At 40.9% G+C, this 19,722-nt stretch overlaps 2 protein-coding genes across 3 annotated transcripts; both read left to right on the top strand.

Moving 5' to 3' along the window:
• The first annotated feature begins 905 nt into the window (after positions 1–905).
• LOC145456062 (putative flavin-containing monoamine oxidase A) lies at positions 906–9,491 on the top strand. 2 transcript variants are annotated; one of them, XM_080334096.1, is made up of 10 exons: positions 906–1,343; positions 2,182–2,269; positions 3,229–3,406; positions 3,715–3,987; positions 4,198–4,281; positions 4,640–4,843; positions 6,686–6,838; positions 6,892–7,079; positions 8,742–8,930; positions 9,003–9,491. In XM_080334096.1, exons 3-10 carry the CDS (start codon positions 3,275–3,277, stop codon positions 9,100–9,102), a joined length of 1,323 nt encoding a protein of 440 aa, XP_080190222.1. In that variant the 5' UTR covers positions 906–1,343; positions 2,182–2,269; positions 3,229–3,274; the 3' UTR covers positions 9,103–9,491. The 2 variants fall into 2 exon arrangements, with proteins under 2 accessions (XP_080190222.1, XP_080190221.1); XM_080334095.1 differs by lacking the exon at positions 906–1,343 and adding an exon at positions 1,876–2,120.
• Positions 9,492–14,942: 5,451 nt separating this feature from the next.
• Positions 14,943–19,095, top strand: LOC145456039 (putative flavin-containing monoamine oxidase A). The gene is made up of 10 exons (XM_080334067.1): positions 14,943–15,177; positions 15,231–15,318; positions 15,806–15,983; positions 16,280–16,552; positions 16,873–16,956; positions 17,282–17,485; positions 17,670–17,822; positions 17,908–18,095; positions 18,428–18,616; positions 18,695–19,095. Exons 1-10 carry the CDS (start codon positions 15,057–15,059, stop codon positions 18,789–18,791), a joined length of 1,575 nt encoding a protein of 524 aa, XP_080190193.1. The 5' UTR covers positions 14,943–15,056; the 3' UTR covers positions 18,792–19,095.
• The last annotated feature ends 627 nt before the right edge of the window (positions 19,096–19,722 follow it).

Raw genomic sequence — 19,722 nt, 5'->3', positions numbered from 1 at the left:
TATGACTACTGTTGATCATTCATGGAACATTAGCCGTGTAGAATACAGTTCAAATTGATGCAAAATAAAGCAATGTATCGCGTGAAATGACTTCCCGAGCGTATATGGGCACCGGACAGTGTCGAATAAGTCAATATGTGTATACTTACGGATCCCTTGCAGTTGCAAGTTACATATAACAAGCAACTGGGGTTGATAACACTTCAATAGCATGGAGATGTATACTAACGGCAAAATTGCCGAGGCAGTTACTATGTTATGTAGAAATGGACGCGCGTTGCCTTCAGCGAGAATACGAGATGACGTAATCGATTACTCATCGGCGGCGGCCGCGTGATTGTGCTTATCATCTCTACCTCTCCAAGATCATAGTAGCCTGTAATGTCTCGTTGGAACGTAGAGATTCATGCGGAAGGCAATCAGGTGGTCATATACTAAGAGAGGGCCTAGGTATGACGTCAGGAGATATAGAAGAACAAAATTGCATTTCATTTTCAAGAAATCGAGAACATTTTCTCGCATAACGCTATTACCTCTGGCGTCTGAGCCGTGAGAGTATCTCAGACCGCTAGGCGGCTACTTCAGGTTCACGGCAATATATTGGGCGTCGATTTAAGCCATATTGATGACATTTTATCGTTTTTTATGTGGATGCAGTAAAATTTTGGTCGGCAGGCCGGCCGGTTACAAAGGGTTAAGATCGGTCGGATTACCGGCAAGAGTTCATGATATCACCATCTCGGATTGAGCAAATATTATTCTCTTGAATCACGACCCGCAATATGAACAAATGCCGCAGATACACTGTGCATACTGTGCACAGTGTGCAGTCAAGCGCAGCTATTGGACACGGCATTCATTCTCGCAGTCGTGTTGACGTTTTTGCTGTCCGATATCAAGCCGTTCAAGCGTCAAGGTGTGAGGAGTTCGATCTTGCTAGCAACTGAGGGTAAACGGTCAACCTGGAGCCAGTGCCAACCTAATGGTTGTTACCGATCGTGTATCTTACAGATAACAACAAGTACATATATCAGTTTTCTGCCAACGCATAATTAAGTGCATGGGGTGATGTCCCAGTCTTGTAGGTATGGAAAAGCCGCATTCATTCACATGTCAGGCTCGGTGGCTGTGTGACTAAAATGGCGCGAATTCGCTAATGACTATTTTTGCGTGGAATACGTGTCACTAGAATTTCATTGTGTTAATCACTATTTCCCGTCATGACCCATCGGCCATTTCCGAATTTCATTTGAATGCTAATCTGATATTCCTACGGATATTTAACAATCATTCGATATTGAGTTGATTTGACACGGCTCATGTAAAGACTCAAGAGTGAGAAGGTGCGTATACTTGGACAAAGGATATTTTATGCTTTGCTAAATTCTGTTTTCCAAATGCATTGAACCCTTCGGTCGTTATTTAATAACATTACCTGGTCAGAACACCGCAAGATTACGACGTTATATTGCACAAATAAGTGTTCCAAGTTGAAACGTAGGCCTAGGTGTATATTGTTTGGAATAAGGCTTTCCAAACTTGTGGTCCGTAACTACTCTTGATGATTGCTGAATTTGCATCAATGTATTCCATATATATGAAAAAATATCTGAACTGAACAGAACTGCCGGAGATGAGCAGATAAATCATGTATGTTTCAGTTCAATGCATTCGAATCATGTGCAAATGCCCGTCGAACATCTTCATAACAGCCTTAACAGGCATGATCCTCGATGGAGCATGATTTTCTGTGGATACCTTATATTCCGCTTTGTTTATCATATATTACTAGTGAAGCAAGTCGATGAATTTTAGAAGTTTGGGACGCCCTGGTTGAGATAATGCGAGGCTACAAGCTGGTTAGTTTTTGCGTGACGCTATTGCGTAATGAAACTGGTTGAATTTAAGATTAAGCACTCAAACAGTCTGACTATAATTAAATTCCCTGTACTTGGATTGGTATTTTATGCGTAGGGATATATGCTAACGTTAGTTGATTAAAATGGAGAGCAACAACGATTTCGATACGGTGGTGATCGGAGGTGGCATAGCAGGCTTATATGCTGCTTATCTTCTGGAAAAGACGCACAATCATAGCGTGTTGGTTCTTGAAGCAAAAAGTACTGTGGGATGAAGTCGTATCGAAACCAGACTGTGTTTTGAAAATGATTGTTCTTCTAGATCGGATTGGAGGTAGAGTCTACGCCGCCGACGTAAAATGCGCTAAAGGGACCGACAGATGGGACCTTGGTGGACAATGGGTCGGAGAGTATGTTTTCGTCGTACTGTATGTTACAAAGAGTAAATGTGCTGTATATATAAATTCTACTACACCATACTTGGTCACGGTATTCTCTTATATTATGACACTACTTAACTTGGCCCCGCTATGCCCTATTATTAGGGTTGCATTTAAAAAAGTATTTTAAAACAATGTCTTTAAAAAATTGTTTTTTTTTCAGACGTTGTATAATTATGCCATAATTGAGTAAATACTTTCGAAAAACCACGTAGTACGTGGGTACGGACTATTTGCACCCAACACCGTCGACATATATACGATGTGCGCCCGTGCGGTGGCTGGAACCCTCGAACTCGTCGTCGGTTCAACAGTTTAGACAGATACTGTAGATATATCTATCATTGGTACGGAATGGGTGTTCTGATGATGATGACCACCGACCGTATAAATGTTGTATAACGATATAGTCCTAATTAAAGACATTTTTGGTCTGTTTATGACAGTAGTCGGGAGTCTTTTTCGTCGAAGGAGACGTATTTACCCTATATTTTCATTTGCAAATGCCAATCCAATTTGACGTCACAATTAAGGTTACGTGACGTCATGACTAAAAAAGGAAAAACAATAAAAACATGTTTGAAACAAGGGCCATGTCTTAAACATGTTTGTTTTAAATAGATTTTTTTCAAATGCAACCCTACCTATGCATGAAGTTTGGTACATCATGTAACATATCATTGGGAGTTTGTATCTCTGTATTTCCGAACTTGTTATAATATATCAAAGGATTGACACCGAAGAGATAAATTTCATCAAATCATGTCCGATATCCGATGTAAGCTCCCCTATTTGATTACCATACTATACCAAGAAATGTTTTGCATCATTTGTTTAAGATTCCTTCTTGATGCAATGTTGGAAAACAAATTTAGTGGTTTATTTAGAAACTAGGAGGGTCGCTATAGTCGAGTTCTGTTCTATTTCAGAACCCAAGTTAGATTGTTAAAAGTGCTTTCCGACTTCAAAATCGAGATGTACGACCAATTCACAACGGGGAAAAAGAAATTGGTTCTTCGTGACTTGAGCGACATACGATCATACTCGGGATTGATTCCATCGCTGGGACCTCTGGAGCTCTTGGAAATCGACAGCATGATAAAGCAGGTATGCGTTCAATTCTGTACTCGGACCTGGTACATTATTGAATCTATCACACCCGGAAGCTGTGGATTCCATTTGTCTGGGTCTATAATATATACAAAATATTGAAGAGAGTTGAGAGCAGACATGTATATTGAATGCCCATTAAGAAATTAAATAACCAAATAGGAAAAGGTGAAGTAATTCAATGAAATATTCTTGGTTTGCTTCGAGGTGCGGACCACGACAGTTTTTCAAAATTTCATCATGGAAATCCCTCTTCCTATGATTTTTTCTAGCTACATGCCCGGATACCCTGTTTCCTTTTTCAGATTGATAAGCTGTGCGAAACAATCGACCCTGAGAAGATATCGACTCACCCTAACGCAGTCGAGTGGGACTCCATCACTCTCCACACGTTCATGAACGAGCACTGCCGTTTCGAATCAACGAAAGAAATGCTCGAAACTGCGATTCGAGTGGTTTTCGGAGTCGACCTAGCCAATATCACGTTACTGTACTTTCTGTACTTTTGCAAACAAGGCGGAAGTTTTGAAACTTTACTGGACGTGAAAAACGGCGGGGCGCAGGGATTCCGAGTAAAGGTTGGATTATCGACAATTTTCGATGTCATATTTGTTGATAACATGCAACAATGCTTCAGAAGTGTGTCGTGATTACCATTTCGTCCCCTCCATTGGACATCGTGAAATATATTGTAGCTACGTTTATTGAAACAGCCGCTGCCAAGACATCGATTTCAGCGTCTGCTATTGATTTGGTTGCCCTAATTCGAGGAATTTGTGTATTTTCAGGGAACAATGTACTCGCTCTGTGAGAAAATCGCGAAAGAGTTGAAGAATGTGTTGGTCGGTGAGCCGGTCACCCTAATTGATCAGGTAACTGATCAGTGATTATATCCTCAGTGTAAAATCCACAACAGCCTATATCAGTCCATCTCTAACGTGATTCATATTGTATATAATATCTGGAGTATCAATAACTAGGAGCGTGTGTTTAGATCACTCTAATTTGCCAATAGGCGAGATATAAATATATACACGTTCGGGGTAAGATAAGAAGAACTGCATGTTTGCCATGCAGGTGTAGTTTTCTGCCGCCAAATTACAAATTGAATTATTGCTTCGAGTGTAGCAACTGTATTTCTTGGAGAAGCTCTCGAGACATCGTATTAGGGTCAGAGCTGAAATTGCAATGATGAAATAATGACACCTGACACGCCTTACGCTTTTACAGAGCGACTCCGACAATATATCCGTCGTCTCAAAATCGGGCAACGCGTACAAATGCAAGAACGTGATTATGGCGATCGCACCGCATCTTGTCAATAACGTGGAGTTCGTACCGGCTCTGCCGAACGACCGGGTCAGGCTTGGTGAAGCTATGCCGCCTGCACATTATATCAAATTTGTGGCTACTTATAAAAAGGCATTCTGGAAGGTGAGTATAGCCTATACCAGGGGTGTCAAACTCAAATTGCGTCGCGGGCCGGATTCAAGCCTTCAAATCGCTCGCGGGCCGGACCAGCAGTCAACTGATTCCAAAATGTTACCTCGCGTCCTTTCTTTTCACTTGAATACTTTATTCTCAAGCATATATAGACAATACACGGATCAGGGGGGTCTTATTCTCTTATTCTAGCGAGTGACAACACCTTTATTCGCGAACAATGGAATTGGCAAAAATACGATGACTGTCCGCCGTGTCCGGTTGAATCACTTGGCTACACAGTTAAGAACAGTTAGAGTTAAAACCGATAAACCAGTGGCGCTAACGACGATATAAGTTGGTATATTTCTGTGTTTCCTTTGCTTTAGTCGTTAACTGGCCTTAGCTCTGCGTATGCGCGGTGGAGATTACCAGATATTTAACTGTAAACGCGGACGTTGGAATTTGGATTATTATTATTTAATCGCGAGTCGGGTTTCGCTTATACGTCCGGGGACCTGTTGGGTTGGAAGTGACACAACAGTGCGATCACATATATTTGTGTGACTATTATATTCTCCATGTAAATTGCATATAACGGTTCCGCATTGGCGTTTTCGCTTCTGTTGATAGCAACTTTTTGGTCCATTTTCCATAAAGCTCTGTGTGCATTTTTTGCATTCTCGAAATATATAGAGTGAAACCACAACTCCATAGCCAGTTGGTTATAATGTGGGCTATGAACGTGCTCGAAATTTGCTGTCTTGTGGGAGTATCTATAATGAAAGTATTTCCCGTAAAACAGCTGAACATCTATTACAAATGTGCTGGATAATAGAGGAATTTTTCAATGTAAACAGAATTGCTTCGCGGGCCGGATGAAATTGTTTGGCTGGCCGTATGTTTGACACCACTGGCCTATACTCAAGGTTATAGTTTATGTCATACAGACCAGTATGGTTCTCAAAGTGGGCGATATTGCACCTTGCGCTCGTGGAGCGCTTTTGAGAGATAATGAGTCGAGCAAAAACGGGTGCGAAAACATAGGAATGGGGCGATACGAGGACGGAAAATGTTAGAACGTTCAGTCAATTATATTTAATTTACTGTTTGTTTTCATGCAAGCTTGAATATATAATAATCCATTGATGTTGCTGAAAAAACGGCTCAATGCATGACTCAATTTTTTTACATTACACGAATTGTCAACAAAAGGAGTTCGTGTACCATCTTAAAATAGTACATTGAACTATAGATAACTAACCTAGGTTAGTTATCTATAATTGAACGCTCTCTTATTTGAGATCTCATTTCGTGCTGGTGACGTCATATTTCAAGATACGATTGTTGATACACAGTGTTCTTTCCAATTCTCTACTAGTTGCTGACGATTACCCCTGACGAGTGTCAGCCGAGAATATTCGGGTTTATTTAAATATGAATATACTATTCAATTGTATATTACACCAATTGAACTTTTTTACGAATTCTCTCAACTCCGTAGCAATGCTCCTATAGCTTTCCCTTGCAAAATTGGTATTTCAACAGCAAAAAAAAAACTGTTGAAGTAGAACTATTTTAGTGAGAGAACTACCGTAAATTGTTGAAACTGACTGGAGTAGTACGGTAAATGTAATTCGCTACTAATGACCTCTAGATATGAGTTGGCCGGTAAACATATCGAGCTTCATTGGGGGCGATGATTCAAATATGTTTGAGAATCACTGATATAACTGACACTGAGTTTCGTTACAAATATGCTCTTTTTGTAGCATCAAGCCTGCGGATTTTAATTCAGCGGGTCGGCTGTGTTCACTATTGAAATCCCTATATTTGTACACTTGATTACTTCAGAACAAAGGCATGTCGGGTGAAGTGACGTGCACAACACTGCCTTGCGCGACTGGGCCCATCACTGTTACGTTTGACGGAACGACATCTCAAGACAACCCAGCTGTCGTGGGTTTTATATGCGCCGAGCACGCGATCTATTGGACTTCCAAGACCGTAAGCCGATATCGGACTTTTTAGCCGTGAAAAAACTCTTTCTTCTCTCACAGATGGCAGAAAGACGGGTTGCCGTCCTAAAAACCTTGGCCGCCTCGTTAGGAAACGAGGCTTTAGACATTATTGATTACGTCGACAAAGATTGGTCTAACGAACCGTACAATGGCGGGTGTCCCGTGAATGTGATGAGACCACGCACTTTGTTATATTATCATCACGCGCTCAAGCAACCGTATGGAAGGTATTGGGTTTATGAGCTTTTTGTGTCTACCGACGCTCATTTTCCATACAGTATGCCGAACAGGACAGGCGAGTTTCCAGTCGCCTCCAGTTCAGTAGACCATGAAAATTTGTGCGACACCTTAGCGGTGAATTTACCAACAGCAATACCGAGTTGTTCAAAGTAGACAGCGTCGGTACACAAGTAGAAGTAGGAGTACAAGTCACGATTTAATTTTCCACGCAATTACAAATGGCGGTATCGATATCAAGGCATATCAAAGATACTTTAAATCGAGGTAAAAAAGAAGGCCTGAAGCGTACTGTAGTAAGAAGTTTCAAAAAGTCAATTTCGTCGAAGATTTGCATATCTTTAGCAGTTAATCGGATGTGGCTATTTTGGCAATTGCATCCAGCATCCAGTATGGTATCTTCGCGAGTCGCGACCAACGCAAAATGATCAATGGGTCCTTCATGATGACACTACAGAAAGTGCAATTTTCCGTCATATAAGATTGGTCGCCCAGCAGTTGATAAGGCGATTTTTTTCACGAAAGTGACGCGAACTTGTCCTAAAACTACTTTCTACTTAACAAAATGTAAAATGTGTGTATGAGTGACGTTTAAGTGAAAGTAGCCTATAAAACATAACCACCAGACTACGTAGTGCAAGTAGGCGCAAACTACTTAAATACTAGAAAGTAGATAGTATTTCGTTACTGACCACCTCTGACCAACACATCCTCTTTCCATGACCGGAGGCGTATAGGTCTACAAGTCACGAGCACGTTGTGACAATTGCAGCGAAATGGCACCAAGTCAAGCATGCCTCCGGCCAAGCCATTCATCCCGACCTACCCTTTCCAAGCTGTTTCTGCTGATTATTGCACCGCCGCAGGTCACCACTATATTTAGTCATTGTTGACCTCGCCAGCAACTGACCAGAAATATTCCATGTAAAGCACGGTGGCCAAACGTCTGGAGCCCGTGGACTCCAAGATACACTACTAGGTTACTTCGGCACTTTTGAACTTAGCAGTGATGGGGGCCCTCAATTAGCTGGGCACATCACTCGGGATTTTTTTCGAAAATGGGGAGTGCGCCACAGACTGTCGTCAGCTTACCCTTATAAGTCAAATTGCCGCGCGGAGACCGCGGTGGAATCGATGAAACGACTGATTCTCGGCAACATCTCCCAAGATGGCAGCATTCGTAAATGGTGCTCACTGCTCGGGCTGTTTATATAGCTCACTTCCTCAGGCTGAACCTCGGCCTAAAAGACCCTCGAATGTGTTGATATCATTCGGTCGCTAAAATATTCCTGTCAGATTCTAGCAGAAAACACATGGTATGATCTCACCTATTTCGTAGGGTTACCGTATTTTGGAATCGAGGATGGTGGACACTTTTACCACATCAGAAAAGGTCACCACTTTGATTCGAGTCCAGAATGTCCCGCTCGCACGTCCGTGTTACCTATTTCTTGTTATTTATGCTGATTTTTAGTTAAACATATCCATTATACTAGCTGTAAACGTTGTAAAGGAGGACGACTTGCCAAAAGGACATTCAGGCGTCCTCGGACGACATTTTCGAATACACGAAAAAGGAGTGCAAATCCTGAAGGAGGACGTATGGTAACCCTACTATTACTCGATTGTGAACGGAGCTACTCGAATTGCAGGATTCATTGGGCCGGTACAGAAACGGCCAGGGTGTGGACAGGGTACATCGACGGGGCCATTGAATCCTCCCTGCGGTCTGTCTCAGAGATTGTGAACGCTGAATCGCTACCAGTCAGTGAATGGAAGGTCTCACCCGCCTTTCAACATTTCCAAAAATTCAACTCCGACCTCGAGAAGAAATCTTCCGCGTGAGTCAATTATTCCCTTTACTCCACAGCGTGACTTGAAGTTTAAAAAAGACTGTTATTGTTCCGTTTCAGCTTCAAATGGCGATTTGCGAAAATGGCACTGGCCGGGGCTATCGCCATGGGTTGCATAAGTTACATTATTGCTGTTCGGTACTTGGCGAAAGATCAGTGACTGACTGATGATTCTTGTGCATGCAGTCACATTGGGACGATTGGATCAATGATTTTGAAGAATTCTTCATGCCATCAGAGTGCACACTGTGCGAGCACATGCCAGTAATGATGGGTCGTATAGCGTGAAATCTTTGATGATCTGAAATGTAATTATATGTCTTCGGTGTTGTATCACTATATAGAAACTGATATGTTATCTCGCTGATCATGATATCATCTATGCAGTAGCCTTCAACATCTGTATTGCAACTTCAGTATTATACATTTAATTCCTGTCCCATTCCTTCTCTATAAGTTACGGTTTGACATCCCTGCATTTTTCGTTTCATTATGTTTCATTCCATGTTTCCATTCGTGTAATTGATATCAATAAAACGCGAATTTTAATGCGTAATTTTATTCGCTGACCGTGTCGATAATGACAGCAACATATTTCCACATTTAACTTAATTCATACATACATTAATACGCGACAATATATGTAAATATAATTTACATTTTAATAATATATTCATAGTAAAATATATTAAAACCCGAAGCTTTTCGAGCTGACACTTTTCAAGGGCAATCGTCAGCAAATGAGGAATTTCAAAAACATGCATCTAGCTGCATTGCATACAACCAATTATGACGTCATAGAAACAAACGACATGATATACAGGCAAACCGCGAGCGCAGCTAGTGGCCAATTTTTAGATTCACTGAAAATTCCTTCTGCTTACACAAGCGCGGTCGGTGGATTTTAATATAAGTCGATTCCAGTGCAGACAGATGGAAATTAGTACGGCCTCTACCTAATATAGAAAATCTTTCATCGCGATAGTTTTTAGCGCAAGTTGCATTCTCAGTCAAATGCTTGCCGATGGCAGTCATTGCAAGTCATTTCTGGTAATGTGATAACTGATAACATGCAGGAACCTAATTCAAGAGCATCAGTGTTTTTGCGCGTGGCGACATTCTCGTGGAACACCAAACGACATTTTATTATGACGCAATAGAAAACTCAATCACCATCATCATTTTATTATTTTTTTTACCAAATCAATACACCACAAGATTGCGACATATTGAAAAGATAGGAGGGTGCTAAAACGACGTGGAGTAGTCTTTTAATCACACGCACACACCTTGGTCTACAACGTGCAAATAAGAGGTATGCACTAGTGCAGTGGTGCGCGACGACTTTCCAGCCGGTCCGCGAGGTATTTTGCAATTTTATAACAAAATTTCAAGATTCAATATGTTGAAGGCTTGTCCATTGATAGAATAAAATAAATATCAAATTTCAAACTCATTCAGAACGTCGTGAAGTAAGATTTTAGGTCTGGGAGCATGTTCGATTTGACTTGAAGTTCAACCCGTGTCATTTGACGAAATATGAGCGGCAAGGACTAATACGAGCTTACTCACTAATCTGCGCAGTTTGCGCGATCATTCGTTTTCGATTCATTCCTTTTGTGAAGGGACGCACCATCGCATAATGAAGTTCAGGCTAGCATAGGAATCCGGAAAGTGTGCGATAAACTCGCCGGTGGGATAACCTTGACCGAAGAATACTGCCCTTTTCGACCGATAAGTTCGATATATATATGTATAATTGTCCATAGGCCCCATAATGGCTGGCACCTAATCTGACTGTCCTGGCAATCTGTGCTCCACAGCACAAATGACAAAGGCCAGAGTAAAATTATTTACCGGTGAAGAAATACCAATTTGGAATCGTGTGCGTTCTTAAGTTAAGTACGCTTGGGCGCATTGCATTCATGGTAGGGGTCGTACGAACCTCTGATAGGTTCAGGTTCGTGTGAGCGCGAATCTTTTTTAAAAGTTCTGTGTGAACGCCATCGTGTACCTATGACGTTACGTGACGTCAACCTTACATATTTCAGTGAAGTGATATATTAATGTACAGCGACGACTGAGGCCACATTATGCCACAATGCTGAAGTACATGCTGACTTTTTAAAAGTCACCAAATGTATCATCTGGAGCAATCAACTGATCTAAATCCCATAAAATCAATTCTTCCGTCGCTTTGCCAACAATTTCGACGAGGTCTTGCAAGGGAATACAAGCTTACGCCTTAACGATCTCTGCCAGACCGGACAATGTCTGACGTGTCTGACTCTTGATATATTGATATTGAGCTAAGTATAAAACGGGATTGTATTCTTGCTTCCGATATTGCTCCATTAACAAGTTATACAGTAGCCAACACCCCGATCGCACGGATTTGGGTGTTTATAATACAATAAACATATAAAATAATGATCGATCCCATACGCCTGTTAGATTTTTTACAGTAGACAGCGATGTATTCTTCATATCAACTTCATTGATTGGTGGAATAAGAAGGATGATTCGCTGACTACCTACATGTAGAGTATTTCCATCTTGATGTTGTCTGACTGCGGGTCATGCTCAAAGTAGAGAGTCACTAAGTATTCACAAACGGAAAGATGTATATTTCGAGCAAACTATTGTATCAAAGCAAGTAACATATTTGGGATTGACAAGGTGCATGCTCGATTAGTGTTGATTTTTTTATATATTGCCAGCGTCATGTATAATGGCCCGAAGTTGAAAAGCAAAGAATTTCAACCAATGATGTTATGATGTGAAAAATTGTATTATATGAAAAAGGTTCACAGTCCAGAACCTACGATTGTTCGTTTGTGAACGTCACCCCCTAGATTTTCGAGGTTCACACATAGAACGCGAACGTGAACCTCACATTCTCACCATTCCTAATTCATAGTATAGCCAGAGTAACCTATACGACTGGTGGTAGTGGGCAATGAGCAAGGTAGCACGACAAGGTGCTTGGTTCGACTCCGGAGCGCTTTTTCTCTCGATATTGTCGAAGAGATTATTAATTCTCGAGTTGACGTGGTCGGTTAAATCCATGACCTTCGGCGCGAAAGACTGTATAAAACGACTCTCGGCGCTAGCACGTTTATTTGGGCAGGGCAATTTTACCTCGTCTCAGCAGACCCACTACGGTATAATCAGATGGATGCCATTATGAACATCTTTATTTACGATAAAACCCCTAAAATGTCACTCTCTAGCTTCATATACTTGCATAAAACAGTTGCATACTTCACGTTCTGAGTTGTTTTCGATTTTTGAAAGTTCACCGGTCCGCCGAATATTTTTTGAAATTTTACCGGTCCGCGAGGTGAAAAAGGTTGAGAACCACTACACTAGTGCACACTGCACAGTGCACAGAAAGGATAACATAAAAGGAAGCGACAAAATGAATGCTGCATGTATCGGTAGGCGAGGTCGATATGTCAGATCGCGGTCCGGTAATCTGGAGGGCTTGTTTTAATATGTATGCATAATCCAGTCAATTATAGTGTGTAAATTCAATGCCGAATCGCGCGAAGGTCATGTCGTTTGATACATCAACGAATTCATTTGAAGCGCTATAGGTCCAATACCCGGTGCCATGGTTTCTATGCGCCGTGCCCATTTAGTTTTCATGAAGGAATATATAATAAATATCACCATGGCAATGATACCAGAGGCTCGAGTTCGCAATTGCCTCCATTTCGTCTTAATATAAGAACGCCATTACCTACACATATATACTTTTGTAGATTGCATAAAGATGTTTACCTACAATATAAGAACCAAGCACCGACGTGGCAGAATCGATAATTCTCGCGGAATTTCGGTCCTCGAAAAATCAGCGATCACTATTGAACTGCACTTCAATCATTAGTTGACTTAATATTGTCGGGGTTTAGAGTGATGCTTATCGCCCCTACGACTTGAATTCGACCACCGGTGCATGAGCTAATGCTGTAGAAACAGCCGCGCTGCTTGTGTGCACTGTGCAGTCAGGCGAAGATAGATGCGCGATATTCGTCGGTGTGTTGACTCAGTTATTCGCTTGAGCCGTCCTGGCAAGTTCAGACAACCTTTTTCAGTAACAGAGGGTGCGAATCAGTTTTGACTGCACCAGTGTCTCCATACGCTGGCCGAGCATAGGGAAGTTAAGTTAGAGTAATCTTGTAGAGCAGTGATTTCCAGGAGCCCCAGATTCTCATGTGTGTCACGAATATTTTGGGAATTACGGAAAAGAACTGTATAAATACATCAATCAAGGCATACAAGAAAGCACGCGACTTGAAACCACATGTGACTATGACACGAATTATGGCATTTCCGATCGAGCATATCATAATTGATACGTCATAATTTGACGGCTAAGTTAGAATTAAATATTTATCTTCATCCTGTTAGTTCAACACACCTCCCGGTTGACGAAGAGTGCCGTTTTTCTCCAAGTAGCCTCTGCGTCGTGAGCTAAACATAGGTCGCGAAGGATATAAATTTGGATCACAACAAAGTTCATTTTATGTATCAGAATCGTAGATTCCGAACAAGATAGACATTCAATTTAATCATTGCAGTTAACACGCTATTGGCGACCGCCCCGGTGAGGTTAAGTCTCCGGCATCAAAGTCGCGTTTGCACTGGTTCATGGCCGTTTTTTTCGTTGTTTCTGTGGCGTATTCATGGTGTTAGTCGACTACTATGGTCGTTTACACCAAGCCAATTTTCTTCATTATTATTGTAGTACGGCCCGCGTCTAGGCTTTTTGTGAGACATGGCTCACACGGATGAGATGGCGAGGAGGAGCCTAAACAAACCTTCTACACGGCCGGTCTTGTCGCTGGCTACTGTGAATTGGGTAAAACGCGGTATCGGAAAAGTAAAATTCTGAGTTATGTTTGCAACCTTTTATATGTTTTTGTTCAAAGCACATATTTGTAAAATCATTGGGTAAAGTCATTTTTGAAAATGCAGGGGTTAGGATGGTATTACGGTAGCCTGTGATCGAGGGAGACAACAAAATCGACAGAGCAAATACATTCCCGTTATGATCTGGTTGTTATGTATTTTATATCCATACCTACCTTCAATTGTAGATATAGTAGCTTCTTACGTGTCGCGCGTGTGAAGAGTATTTATAACAAACGAGTCATCAACTCAATCAACTAGCCTTTTGGGTTTATATACTACATGTGTAAATATGACTCTAAAGGGTCAGTGCCTCACCTACTATGAACCCCTTGGCACGTCACTATAAGATTTCATACTGGGAGTCCGTCCATAGAAGAAGGCTGGAAACGAAAGACGTACTCATTGTGCATTGGATTTAAATAAAATAGTATTAACGGTGGGCACCACTATAATAAATAATTAAAGAATTAGTCACCGTAAATATACTAGTTTATTCATAATTCAAATTTGTCGATGGCAATAACTCCGCTTCGACTGGTTGAAATTGAACCAAATTTGTTGAACATCGTTTCTATAGACAACCTAACACTTTCATGGGGTGAACAGAAAATTTTCAAATTTTGTGTTATTTTTTTTATATATAATAAATAGAAACTTTCTTCTCCTGTAGCAATGCGTTTACTGTTTGGAATTGAACCAAATTTGGTGTGTAGGCTTAAATTAGGTAACCTATCAATTTTATCAAGTAGCCAATACGATTTGAGAAAAAAAGTCATTTTTGAAGACCCCTAATGTACGGTTCACGGCCACCATTTTTATTTACCGTGCGGTATTTTTATAAAGACAGTACCTACAAACAGAAAGGTACAGCTCAGCAAATGTCTATCCGCACTATTTGATAATCGGTGCAAAAGCAATCAAAATAATATTGACATTCTCATCTGCATGGCCATGTTTACATGGCTTTTCTGTTTTGGCTTAAATTGAAAGCTGTAAAAGCGACGGATAAGTAACGAGCACTGCTGCATTCTATAGTATTGTTATGATCGGTTATATAAGAAGAGCATTATTGTCGTATAGGTAGAATTCTATAAGGTCATAATTTTAATTATGAAAGTTCAATTCCGGGAATCCTTCAGATCATAGTTAGCTGCTCGTTGCATTCGGGGAATCTACTATCATTACTTGGTGGAAATGCCAATAACCGACGACACTTTTGATACAGTGGTGGTTGGAGGTGGCATAGCGGGCTTGTATGCTGCTTATCTTTTACAAAACAACCACAATCATAATGTATTGGTTCTTGAAGCAAAAGGTACTGAATCATGAAGTAATATGGAGACCGTATAATACCTTTCGTGCTTTTAGACCGGATTGGTGGCCGAATCTACGCCACAGATATAAAATGTGCGAAAGGTGATGATCGATGGGATCTTGGTGGACAGTGGGTGGGAGAGTATGCTTGTTTGTTTGTTTGTTCGATATTCATGATGATTCCGTATTCACAGACTTGTAGCACGGCCCGCTTCTAGGCTTTTGTATGACGTCGCTTACGCAGAGGGAGAGTGTAAATGCTCGTTCGAATATACTACGTATTATGCAATATAGTGTACAATGAGCTTCGTGCAACAACTAAACACCGTCTTTGATCTCATTAGGTACATTGTACACACAATGTTCAGTACAGCAAGTAAAATAGGTGTACCATTGATCTGAGAACATTAGTGCTACCAGTATTGCATCTTTAGCCTTGTTTTTGAGATTTGGCGTCCAGTATCTATACGGCGGCAATTCATAATGATAGGATATTTACATGCCTCTGATTATAATATAATCATGTATATTTGCGCTCAATGTCCCGGTTCTTGATTAGAAACACCTTTGATGGGTTTTGAGTAAACGTAATCGGCACGCATAGCCCCATTGTACATTTGTAATTCCAGAACTCAAGCTCGATTGTTAAAAGTTCTTTCCGACTTCAAAATGGAGATGTATGATCAATTTTCAACTGGGGAAAAGAAATTGGTGATTCGTGACTTAACCGATATACGATCGTACTCAGGATTGATTCCATCGTTGGGCCCTTTGGAGCTGCTGGAAATCGACAGCATGATAAAGCGTGTATGATCGCATTCTTCATCAATTTAAGACGTCACCAAATGAATAAAGGATTTAGATTTCTGTGCTTTCTGTTAATTTACATTGTTAAGTCTTGGTGTTACACACCAATTGTTACCCGGAAAGTTTCCATGCTCGCAGTTTTTAATTGTAGGCCTACCTATATTATGTCCGTATATATTGATTCTTGTAGTAATTAAGCCGCGCATCACCTGAACTTTCAGCCCCTGAACTTTTAGCCCGTTCACTTATTTTGCTATAGGGCTCATGCACATAGAAATTGATATCCTTATTTTCAGATTGAAAGATTGTGCGACACAATTGACCTTGAGAAGATATCCACTCATCCAGACGCCGTCGAGTGGGATTCCATCACTCTCCATACGTTCATGAACGAGCACTGTCGTTTTCAATCAACGCAAGAAATACTCGACACCGCGGTTCGCGTGGTTTTTGGAGTCGAACTCTCCAGTATTTCGTTGCTTTATTTTTTGTATTATTGCAAACAAGGGGGCAGTTTTGAAACACTGCTCGACGTGAAAAACGGCGGGGCGCAGGGATATCGAATTAAGGTTCGTGTATCGCCAATCTTCAGTGTTCCATTTGATGATAATCACACTGTTACCAAATATGCGACATCCGTCCCTCATTATGGTCACGTTCTACGTTACCATCATTATAAATGCATCTCAGTCACGGCCTGCCAATCGCACGTGCAGTCGCGCACGTGTTATTATTGCTGTGTGATTCGCCGTTGAGTTTCGTCGATCAGACATCTTGATTTATCGTATAGTATGAATATTAAATATATCTTAAAGAGCGGCTTACCGAATTTAGGTATCGTATCTGATTTATTGACTCAGTTGTCATAATTCTGCCAATTATTTTTCAGGGAACCATGCATTCTTTGTGCGAGAAAATCGCAAAGGAACTGAAAAATGTGTTAGTCGGTGAGCCGGTCACTTTAATTGATCAGGTAAATGATGAGCACCAACTCAATTTTCATTAATTTTTGGGTGTTTGTAGTGTGTAATTCTTCAGTCGACACGCTTTCACTGGCTCGCATTCCAAATTTTCATTCATAATTGAGTCCAGGTCAAAAATTGTGAACATGACTATAGTGAGTTATAAGTATTCAAAACTCGTTTCCAGGTTTAATCGAATCCGGCCGTTATCTCGAGTATAATTGAAATTGACGGAGTCAAGCCCCTAGTACCAGGTCTATAAGCTATACTTCTACACTCGTATAGCAGCTATGTCGTATTCACACATGGTTTTTATGTGTACCGTCGCTTTTTCAGAGTGACTGTGAAAATATATCAGTCGTTACCAAAACGGGGAAGCAATACAAATGCAAGAACGTCATTGTTGCGATCCCTCCGCACCTTGTCAATAACGTGGAGTTTGTCCCTACTTTGCCAAACGACCGGATTAGGCTTGGAGAAGGAATGCCCCCATCAAATTACATGAAATTTGTCGCTACGTACAACAAAGCGTTCTGGAAGGTCAGTATACTATACGCCACTGCATTTGGTATCTTCCTATACTCGTATATACTCGTATTTTTTTCGTCAAAATGATATTATTGTTATTCTATCTGCGTTGATCCCAATGATTTCTATAACTGATCAAATCAGTGCGCCAGTTCTACTCACAATTACACAACTGTGTGAAACTCTACTGCTCCAGGCCAAAGGCATGTCAGGTGAAGTAACCTGCACAAGTATGCCATGCACTACTGGACCCATTACTGTGACATTTGACGGAACGACATCACACGATAATCCAGCAATCATAGGTTTCATATGCGCTGACCATGCGATATATTGGACTACTAAGTCGGTAAGATGATGTTAATGCGTTCAGTGTAGTTCGACTTTTATAACCAACTCTTTTCAGTACGTTACTGATGATATTGCTCTCGCAGATGGCAGAAAGACGAGTTGCTATCTTAGAAGCCCTTGCGGCCACGCTTGGGGACGAGGCTTTGGACGCTATTGACTATGTCGACAAAGATTGGTCTAGCGAACCGTATAACGGAGGCTGTCCCGTCAGTGCCATGAGACCACGAACATTGCTGTATTATCATCACGCGCTTAGGCAACCATACGGGAGGTAAGAAAGTTATGACTTGAGTGTTTGCTTATGCTTATGTATAGGCTACCAGGCAGTTTTGCAAAGCTCCGACGTCAGTAGTTTTATTCCGCAATACCTGAAAAAGGGGCCTGACAAATTCATCGTTGTTATGAAAGCTGAAACGTTGGTAATTTGCACCCATCAATCATGGCGATAGGGTGGAAGATGGAGTGTATGGGATATTTAACAGCTTAACCTCTTCTAAAATATAGTAGCCTACAAACTGGGTTTCAGTTATATGATACGCACATTTTCTGGGTGAATTTCAATAATACCATGATGGATTGTGAAATATGTTAATCGAACTTCAGGATTCATTGGGCATCAACTGAAACAGCGAGAATATGGACAGGTTACATTGATGGCGCCATTGAATCCTCCTTACGGTCAGTATCGGAGGTTGTAAACGGTGAATCGTTGCCGGCTACTGACTGGAGAGTCTCGCCAGCCTTTGAACATTTTCGAAAATTCAACTCCGACCTTGAGAAGAAAACTTCCAAGTAAATTGAATATTATATATATTTCGAATACTCATCAGTCTTCGGTTTATGTTTCACATCTCCAATTTTCTATTTCAGCTTCAAATGGCGTGTCGGTAAAACTATCGCCGGAGCTGTCGCCGTGGGTTGCATTAGTTATGTTATTGCTGTTAGGTACCTGGCGAAAAAGGCGTGACGGAAAAATTAATATAATCTTTATGCCTGTAATAATTATGTACAGAGTGTATTCGGACAACCAGGTTACTGAGACGGGTATATAATTTTGAAAAAAAAATAGTTGGCGCTTCCAAACTGCCATGTTTACATGAACGCAAACCCATATTTTAACTATATAGTGGTGTTAACAATTGAATGATTTTCTATGTCATCATAATGTAATTTCGATGACAATATAGCAATTATTCGCGTCGTTTATGCAGTGCAATACATTTATTCCACAACGGCAAATACAATATTGTGAATACAAAGTCAAGGCAGTACGTGATGGCAGGTTTATTCGTCTGTAACCATCAGAAACGTCAATAAAATATATGCAGATAAAACGTGTGGAGGAAGGTTTAATTATTATAATTGCAATCGGCAACGTACTAACCGTATCTGGTGTTAGCAGGCAGAATGTAGAATTATAGATATTGTGAATAATTTTGAAAATATCAATTTTTATTGTGTCATAGCCTACTGATAGAGGTGATGATAAATTCAACCACTAATATCAGTAATCATCTATACGCTACTGTTCGCCCAAGCCCAGCAAATAATGCTTAGTGCAGGTCGAGTCACGAAGCCGGGCGGTAAAAGCGACAGGCAGGGTTGTAATGACTCGACCCGAGTCACGATTTTTGGTGACTCGACTTGATTCGAGTCATTTTCTTATATAGGCCTATGGAAAATGACTCAACTCGACTTCATTCGATTTGTGTGTTAACCCGACTTGCACTCGAGTCATTGCGCATCAGGGTTGTAACCAGGGCTGGGCACAATGATTTGAGTACTCGAATCTGAATCGAGTATTAATTTTAATGATTCGAGTCGAGTAGTAAAACATGATTTTTCGAGTACCGAAATTACACGCTCCTCGCCACTGAAAGAAAATTTATCAACGAGAA

This window comes from Botryllus schlosseri, chromosome 14, assembly GCF_051294905.1.
Source record: "Botryllus schlosseri isolate E-star chromosome 14, Bs_hap1, whole genome shotgun sequence".
NCBI classification, from domain to species: domain Eukaryota; kingdom Metazoa; phylum Chordata; class Ascidiacea; order Stolidobranchia; family Styelidae; genus Botryllus; species Botryllus schlosseri.
The sequence above is the reverse complement of the archived record's forward strand: the minus strand, read 5'-3'. Positions and strand labels throughout refer to the sequence as shown.